Raw genomic sequence first — 9164 nt, 5'->3', positions numbered from 1 at the left:
GAGCTTCATTTAAGGGAAATGACACCAGAAATTGCATCCAATTCAGGGAACTGACTGAAAAGTTAAGTTCTTCTGAAAATCTGTCATGAACAGCACTGATAGGAACATAGGGGTTTCTAGATAAAAGAGTCTGACAATAAAGGTTCAGAACCAAGTAATCACAGGAGAGCTGTTGTTGAATAGCAGTGATTCAATTTTATATTTTTTTTTAAAAGGAGAATTTTCAGCTTTCAAACAAGATACTTGGAACTTTCTCCCAGAAACCAACGTTTCTCACTCGAGAATGGAGATTTGTAGGACCATGTTGCTAGTGTGGGAAGTATTTTTTTACTTTAAGGGCATTAACGTTTCAAAGTGAGAGGCTCAATGAAAAAATTTCTTCTGTCTGTGTGTAGAGGCCTGTTCATCTCTACATGTCTGGAAGCTCTTGAATATGGTGAAGGCAGAAGAGTAAATAACATGCTTATGTTCTAGAAATTAGTAGAGAGTTCTTTGAGTTATTACTTTGTGCTTGTCTCTTCCAGTAATAAAAATGTTCCGCTTGAAGACACAGTTTGGAAATAAGAGATTTTTTTTTTCATATTTTATGATTTGAAAAAATACAAGTATCCATTCTTGTAGTTTGCTTTGAAGCAAAATGTTTTCTGATTTTCCAGTGTTTTTTTTGAATTTATTAGTCAGTTTTCAAAATCGCAAAACACAATTTTTTGCTAACTAGTTTATGTAGAAGCATTTGTTGTTCATAAGAATATGCCCTGTTCTTTACTGGGTAAAATCAACCTCCTAATGGATACCTTCAAGCTTTCTTAGGCATCTAGAAAGCAGAGCCTCTCCAGTATGCTTTCATCCTCACTTCCACCATTCAACAAGAGAATGAGAAGAAAATCTCTCCTTGGCTTGCAAAGGCCTGAGGAATGACATGCTGGGGGCTTACCACAGCATTTCGTCAGTGGGAGAGAAGAGACTCTCGGTTCATGACAGACAGCTGCAGGCCATGTTAGAGACAATGAACCAAATTTTACTTCTGAACATAGAAACACTGGGAAACAAAACATCAATAACTTTTTTTGCTCGGGGAGATAACATGATTCCAAAGGTTCTTCTGATATTAAATTATGCCCTGGGGATTCCAGTTTTCTCTTTGAAAAGAAATTTCTAGCTCTTCTGTTGTAAAGTCTGAAAGCATGACATAAGTAGACCCAAAAAAGCTGGAAGGCAAACCAAAAGAACCTTAAACATGCTGTTAAAATATCCTAAAACCCCTCAACTACCTAGTTTCTTAGGACAATTTTACAAAGAGAAGTGACGTGGCAAAACTGACAGCTGGCTGTGACATCCCCAAGTGCTACTGATATGGGAACTCTGAACCAAAGGCAGCAAGATGGTAGGAAACAAAGGATAGAAAAACACAGGAACTACTTTGAAATTAACACAGGCCAAACAGTGAGTGGGTCTAGGGATGGTCACCACTGAAAAGAGCCCGGGTCTGTCCTCTTTGTACCCTCCCTTCAGGTATTTATATACATTGAGATCCCCCAAGCCTCCTCTGACTTTGGCAGAAGGGTCCTGAAGAAATTCTTGCAGTGCATCCTCCTTCTTCACCCCGTTGTTTCCAGTCCAGCTAAGGAGATACGAGCTCCTGACCTACGTTGGCATCCTCCGCATGCAGGATTCCCTTCCCTCACACCAGTGATGGCTACTCGGGCTGAATCAAATGAACACATTTTCTTAAAACTGTGGGGCTGTTTCAAGAGCTCACAGCATGTCAGAGTTCCTCCACGACCAAGGCACTGGATGTGTTTGCTGGACAAAATGGCAGTAACTTTGCTTGTTACTGTACAGCAGTTTAACCATATCCCTCTGGTCCATGTGAGCACAGGAGTGAGACACAGTTATTGCACAGCGGCAGAGCAGTGACACCAGGAGAGGCAGATGGCTGCTCTTAACTGAGATGCAGCTTAAGAGCAGTATATAGCATCAAACTGTAATTAAAATCCACAGTACTCAGTGGACAAAGTTATAATGTGTATTTTTAGTCCAGGGTAATTGACTTTTTTTTGTAAATAATAGCAACACCAAGGAACATCTTGTAAGTGTGGATATAAAAGCTATATTCCTTCAGGGACTTCTTCCCCCCCCCACTTTCTCCCTCCCTTTTGTCCCCATGTGATGCCAATCTCAGAGTCTTCTCTGCTGACAAGATTCCTCATTTTTTTGCGAGGCAGGATTCCCCATATTTGATCAAAGAGGTAATGCTGCAAGTAATACAAAGTCTAAGCTGCCCTGGGAAGCTTTTGCTAGCTGTTTAATCCTCCATCCTCAAAATACAACTCCCTTGCTTCTGTAACCTGACAACAGAACTACTGCTCAGCTTCTGCAATTAAATCACCCTCCCTCATAGAGTTCCAAGTAAAGACCACAGATTATCTACAAGTAGCAGTTGCATGGTTTCTCACACCCTGAACAAGATAGGTACCCCATCAGGAACAGCCCAGGCATGGCTCAGCAACCTTGTCTGACCAAATTCTGAGTAGAACGGTGATGAGGATCCTGACAAGCCCTTTCTCCAAACACAACCAGAACACAGTGCCAGGAGTGCTGCTTGTATGTCCATGACAGATTTCTTTGTAACTTCAAGGCAGTACATTGCCCTTTTTCCCTTTTGAGAAGTTCCTTCAGTAAGTATGAAAGTCTCCTTTGAGAGGAAAAGACTCGACCACTCCAACTAAAGGTTTAGGTCCTTTAAAACCAAATCCAGTGTTCAGGCTCCATGGCTCTTCATGGGCCATCGTAAAAAGTTTTGTTACGCAAACCCCCACACTTCAGGACACAAAACGTGAAGGGGTACGGAATGAAGAAAGAACACAGACATGAGCAGTAACTGGCTGTGATTAATATACGCGCTCAGGTGAAATGCCAATTTGTGCTCAGTCCCATTTTCAGATACAACCACCATGCTAGCTATCATGTGACATATCACAACAGTCAGCTTTATATCTCAGCCATAGCAGGCTCTGTTTGTCACAAACTGAATGCTTCCTACCATTACTTATTCAATAGGACATATATTTAGCTGATTAGTGTGTGCTATTTTGTTACTATTTTATTTTGCATACGTTTCACTCTTGTGTGTGTAGAAATGTGCACGTATGAAGGGAGCGGCAAAAAAAAAATGTAGATGGAGAAAACAAAAAGGAATGACAACTCATTTTGTACATTAAAACTAGCTGCATCAAACACATATCTGTGAAAGAAAAAAAAATCTTTACAACAAAGAAGGCTATGCTAATTAGTTAATTATAGATGACAGCCCAGCAGCAGGGAATGACTACAGGAATTTCTTAACTGATAAGCACTTTATGACCTTCAGTGGGTCCAGCTTCATGGCATCTCACTAATTATATCCCTCCCACAAACTGTTAGACTCGTAACTATGATCCTAGCAAGTCTCTTCATGTTTCCTACTTTGCCAAAAGAGCAAGGCCAAAGATATTTAACAGAAGTTACTCTAAAGTGCAAGTTATGTAGGAAAGGGTTTGTAAATAATGAATCAACCTACTGTTTTCCATGTTCCTTATTTTTGCTGATGTGTTTGCACTCTGTAAAACCGAGCAAGAAAACATGGATCAAAATTAAAACAAAATTGATCATGTTGACTTGCAATTTACTGAAACTATCCAATGAAAAACGACAACAGTAGGAGAAAGTGTTAGAAATAATTGTTGCAGTTGTAAAACCTTTGGTATTTTTGACATATTTATGTATATTTTTGATGTTTTTATGATATCGTGTTATAGGATCACAACATAATGGAAATAATCCAGGAAATACGGAGTTATTCTACCAGTTTCAGTGGGTATTTCCTACAGAGTACCACAAGAAATATGAAAATACTAACAAAGAGAAATCCCTCAACAGTGAATATCTGAAGAGTTTATTGAACTGATGTGAGAGAGAATTAATTTCCAAACTGTGAAAACCAAAGAACGCCCTCATTGATCAGTACGCGCTCTGCACAGGCATTTCTATTGACCGGTCAATTTGCCATTCTTTAGAGAGCATCACATCCAAAGGATGGTCGGTAACCCCTTCCTGGAGAAGAAGCAAAGTATCAGGCAGATGTGAGCAGGGATTTCTTGCAAATAAAGATAATCTCTACCAGCTTGGCATGGCCAGTCATAAAACAAATCACCGACTATATCATGTTTTATGCAAGGCTGCAGGTCATGCTTAAAAAAAATGAACTGATGAATGCCCTCTACAGGGAACAATCCTTAGACTGAGTACCATTCAAGGCTGCTGGATGTGGCAAGTGATTGATTTACATCTCAGTTTGACATAGAATTTATACACATGCTTAGCTCCGCACTGCAACCAAAACCAAACTCCCAGTGTCCAGTAAGCACTGTGCCTGCAACTCTTACAGAAACTAAGTTTTCAGATATGGTATGTGACTGTACTATCCAAAAATCTAGAAATCTGTGTCACTGTCAGAACTTGATAACCAATACAACACCAAAAGAAGGCTGGAGACAGAAATTACTTCATAATGACCTCACGGCTTTCAAGATGCCCTTCACTTTGCTGACCTTCCCGTAGAAATGTTTTCTTTAGAGTGAGTCTCTGTGCACACCCCAAACGTTTCTGTCAGCCTCTCAGTAAGTTAATTATTTAAAAACTGTTTTAAACATTGAAAATAGCAATCATCTGAGAAAAAATATGGAGTTAAATTTATGTCTAAATATCTCTTACAGAGAAAAACCTCTTTAAAGCCTCACATTAAAAATTCATATTTCTCTGGGCACTGCTTTAGTGTGATGACAACAATGTTATATTTTGCAAAACGTTCATTTTCCTTTTCCCAAGTTTTCTGAAGAGAAAGACTCTGTTGTTTCTTTAAAATAACAGGAACATTATGGCACAGCAGGGTAAAAGCAAGAAAAAACAAAAGAATTTTTTCCTTCTAAATAGCTTATTTATACTGTACATAAAAATAAGTTAATGCTGCAGTGTGTATTGGGGCAATTCACTCAGAGTAGATGCCATTTCTTTCAAGATTCCTGCTCCATAGTGCTTCTGTGTTGCCAGAACCCTTCTGCACTGCTTTCTGTTTTCTTCTGTTCTTCATTTATGTTTCAGTGCAGTAAATTCCAGTTCCTCTGCCTCTCTTCATGATGAAAAGGACTTGTGTCAATAGGCACAACTGGCAATTCAGATGACTGCGATGTGACACAGCTATCTTTTTTCTTACTGTAGCCAGGATAATTTGTATTGAAACTTCTCTGTACAGATGAATTTCCATTGTAGCTGCCTGATGCATCTTGACTGACTCAAGCTTTTCAAAGAAAATCAGAGAATAATTTCATGGACAGAAATGATCATTAATTTCTTTAAGGCCCAGAATGTAGAACAATACAGGGTTATGGGCCTTGTTTGCAATCAGATGGAAATGATTCTGAAATCTGCATTGAAGTGCTGAATATTTCCTTTTAAATAAAGGAATCATAGAATCATAGAATGGTTTGGGTTGGAAGGGACCTTTAATGGACATCTAGTCTAACCCCGCTGCAATGACCAGGGACATCTTCAGCTAGATCAGGTTGTCCAATCTGGTCTTGAATGTTTCCAGGGATGGGGCAATTGACACCTCTAGGCAATCTGGTCCAGTGTTTCACCACCCTCAGCATAAAAAATTTCTTCCTTAAATCTAGTCTGAATCTATCCTCTTTTAGTGTAAAACAATTACCCTTGCCCTATTGCAACAGGCCCTACTAAAAAGTCTGTCCCCATCTTTCTTATAAGCCCCCTTTAAGTACTGAAAGGCTGCAATAAAGTCTCCCTGGAGCCTTCTCTTCTCCAGGCTGAAAACCTCTCAGCCTGTCCTCATAGAAGGGGTGTTCCAGCCCTCCGATCATTTTTGTGTCCCTCCTCTGGACCCACTCTGACACGTCCATGTCTTTCTTGTACTGGGAACCCCAGAGCTGGGCGCAATACTCCAGGTGGGCTTTTTAAAAATACTGACTCACTCATCCATCACTGCAGTAGATTTATTTGCATTGTAGTACATTTATTTGTAATTAATGTGTACAAATACGAGTCCTATATTCTGTAAAACTGGAACTTGTGCTTGCAAAGCAAGAAGCTGGTATTTTTAGGCTGGCTTCAATATTCCTAATAGATGAATACATGTTTTGTTAGGCTGATCTATGGGTGTCATATTTCATGGAACATAGTCTCCAACATGCTCCATGTTTGAAATAACAAAGAATTCCAAGGATTGTGACCTTTTCTTCTTATATTTTGTCTTTGAAAAATGGATTGTGACTCCGGGCCCTTGTGAAGTAATTGGAAAACCATCTTTTGACACAAAGACGTTTCTGGATCAGCCTGCTTCTCCTAGGGCCATGCAAAGAACCTCTCTTTTACTCACCTGTTTGTTCCAGCTACTGTTCAGCTTTGGGGACAAATTTCAGCTCGCTCTTTATGTTCTGAATCTCTGACAGGTTGACAGCAGGACCTGGAAGTTTCTTAGCTCCTGGGAGATGTTTCTTGTCTTTCTCCTCCTCTGTCGAAGCAGGAACGCTCTGCACAAAAGGATACCAGTGAGCTTACTGCCGCGATAGCAATCACTCGAGCATGAGCATAGGTCAGTTTTATGAAAAACGGGAAAGGATGTTTTTATACTAAATGCAATCCCAATGGAAATTGGGTGGGGGGCAGGTTGGGAGGGAGTGGGGTGAGGGCAGGAAGAGATAGGTTATTTTGTTGGTGGTTGTCTAAAATGTCTAAAAACATTCTGAAAAACATTTGAAGGTGCTCAGTGCAGAGGAACGTGGATCTTTTGGTAAATGAGTAAGAATTTACAGTGTCAGACCATTAGCGGAAAATTAACCGAGTGGAGCATTAAAAGCAACTCCCAGTTCCTTCATAACTTGGGGAAAAAAGGCAGAAGAACCATTTTTATCACCAAATTTCTTTCACAGTCTCATAGTTGCTGGCCAATTTGGGAGTAAAACCATCGTGCACTTCTGCAGCTCTGGAGAAGAGCTATGATAGTAGGTTATGGACCCCAAAAGCTCCATCCAAGCTCAGTTCGAGTTCATGTTTAGTTTTTCTTAACCTCAGTTGTAAGACCAGAAGGGTTTTTGTCATTTTAAGTTTGAATTAGGGCAGTGCCTGACAGCTGTTTTGCTGACACTGTGAAAATACAGGCTAAATAACAGCACTTACACAATAGCGAGCATCTCAGCTAATTTCCCCATGGACCACAGTATTTCAGCCTTTGGTACTTCCTCAGCTGTACTATTGCTCCTAGGTGAGGTAGAGCATGTATTTTAGACAATTTCTATTCTATACTGAGCAATGTTTTGAAGGAGTAGTTTTCCAGTGGGGAGTTTAAAGTTCATGTGGCCCATTCTGTATTTTATAAAGCTGGCATAGAGTGGGAATCATGCAGGTTTAGAGAAGAATTAATATTTACTCATAAATAATTTCACAATGAAATTTTTTTTTATTATTATTATTCTGTGAATGTCCTCTTGGGATGGCCTTTTTGGAGTTAATTCTGTATTTAGATTCATTAGCCACCCTTTCTGGAAAGGTGTATTGACCTTGAACATTCAGTTCTTAATATTTGACTTAATTTTTAAAATTACTGTGTTATCTGACAAATATTATTGGTCAGTAAACCCATCTTTTTTCTGTTGACTAGTGGACCACATGCTAATGAGGAAGCAGACTTTTTGCAATGCCAAGTAGCAAATAAGCAAGGAATTTTAGAAAACCGACTTTTTCTTCCTATCTGATCTTTAAGCCATGAGCTTGTATTGTTTCCTTTGACAGGTCTCTTGCACAGCTAGCTAATCTGAATAATAGGGAAAAAGTATCATCCGCCAACCCCCCCCAGCAGATATTATGTTAAAAATACTGTTTTGAGTAATCTACAATACCATTCCTTCTCATAGTACAAACGGTGCAAACTTTGACCATGTTTTGGTGACTTTGCGCTCCATAAATTGATGTTAGCTTTCCCTTCTAATCTCAGGTGTGTGCTGTTTATGACTGCACACACACACACACACACACATCCATATCACCCACTCTGTGTGCAATGCACAGCTGAGATCAGACCTTGGCCTTCAGTTTTATTGAAGGAAGTCTGAAGAGTGACTTAGATATATGACAAGAGTTAACAAATACCTGCATGGGAATGCTCTGACTGAAGAAGAGTTATTTTCTCAAATTCCCACCCCCCATTTCTTTTGGATGTTAACATGTACGCTCCATTGACCTTCAAGAATACATGTTCCCTTCTGACTCCGCCATCCCTTTGAGTAAGACCCGTATTTCCCTCATCTCCTTTGCCAAAGTAAAAAATGGTACTCACTGTTAGCAAAAGCTGCATTTGTCTAAAGCTGATCTAAAGAGTCACTAGGTATATTGCAAAACTTAACAAGATGAGAAAGCTGAAAAGATAAGTCCACTGGTAGCATTTTTATTCTATTCCTATTACAGGGTCTGTTTCTGTAGTCTTTATTCCCATTGCTTGAGTTGCATATTGGCTATAAAACTGGAGCCAAGAACTTTAATTCCGTAATGTCTGTCTCATGTATAGTACTCATAACGGAGAAGCAAAGCAATATTCAATTACCCAACCAAATCTAATTATCAGCACTAGTCATTTATTTTATTTCTCAAATACTACCAGAATTCACACATGCTATATGAGTTTCTGCTTAATAACATGCATTCCTTCACCAGTTTAATTACTGCAGAGAGAATATGCTTTGATTTCTTTCCAGGGGAGAAAGCCACGATATGTATTCAAGGTCACTTTGTATGTTTGGTTTTGGTCTTTTAAAATCTTCTTAAGAAGAGTTTAAGTCAGCTTGGGTTTGATTTCTTCAGGAAAGCTCTCTATAATATCAAATACGTCAAAATTCAGAAAAAAAATCTGTTTGATTTAGACAGAAAAGGAAGAATTAGCTCTTAAGTAACTAAACCTGGCCATTTTAAGTGCTTGTATCAGGTCAGAAGGAGCTGATGGCTTGTCCAGAATTAATCTGGCTGCGTCTTGCTTGGGGCAGAATCCCCAGCACCTCTGCTGCATGCCAGGAGAGAAGCGGCTATCCGCCTGCCCCCTGGGCCCCCCCGCTCTGCCCTCC

General features: G+C 39.6%; 1 protein-coding gene across 1 annotated transcript in view; it reads right to left on the bottom strand.

Moving 5' to 3' along the window:
* Positions 1-6443: 6443 nt before the first annotated feature.
* The window catches only part of SMPX (small muscle protein X-linked), a 9053-nt gene continuing 6332 nt past the window's right edge, over positions 6444-9164 (bottom strand). Inside the window, exon 3 of the mRNA XM_009648794.1 lies at positions 6444-6584. Coding sequence (XP_009647089.1) covers positions 6444-6584 — 141 coding nt within the window. The remainder of the gene's footprint in view (positions 6585-9164) is intronic.

This window comes from Egretta garzetta, unplaced genomic scaffold (genome assembly GCF_000687185.1).
Source record: "Egretta garzetta isolate BGI_Z169 unplaced genomic scaffold, ASM68718v1 scaffold111, whole genome shotgun sequence".
NCBI lineage: Eukaryota > Metazoa > Chordata > Aves > Pelecaniformes > Ardeidae > Egretta > Egretta garzetta.
Note: the sequence above shows the minus strand (reverse complement) of the source record. Positions and strands in the feature narration are given on the sequence as shown.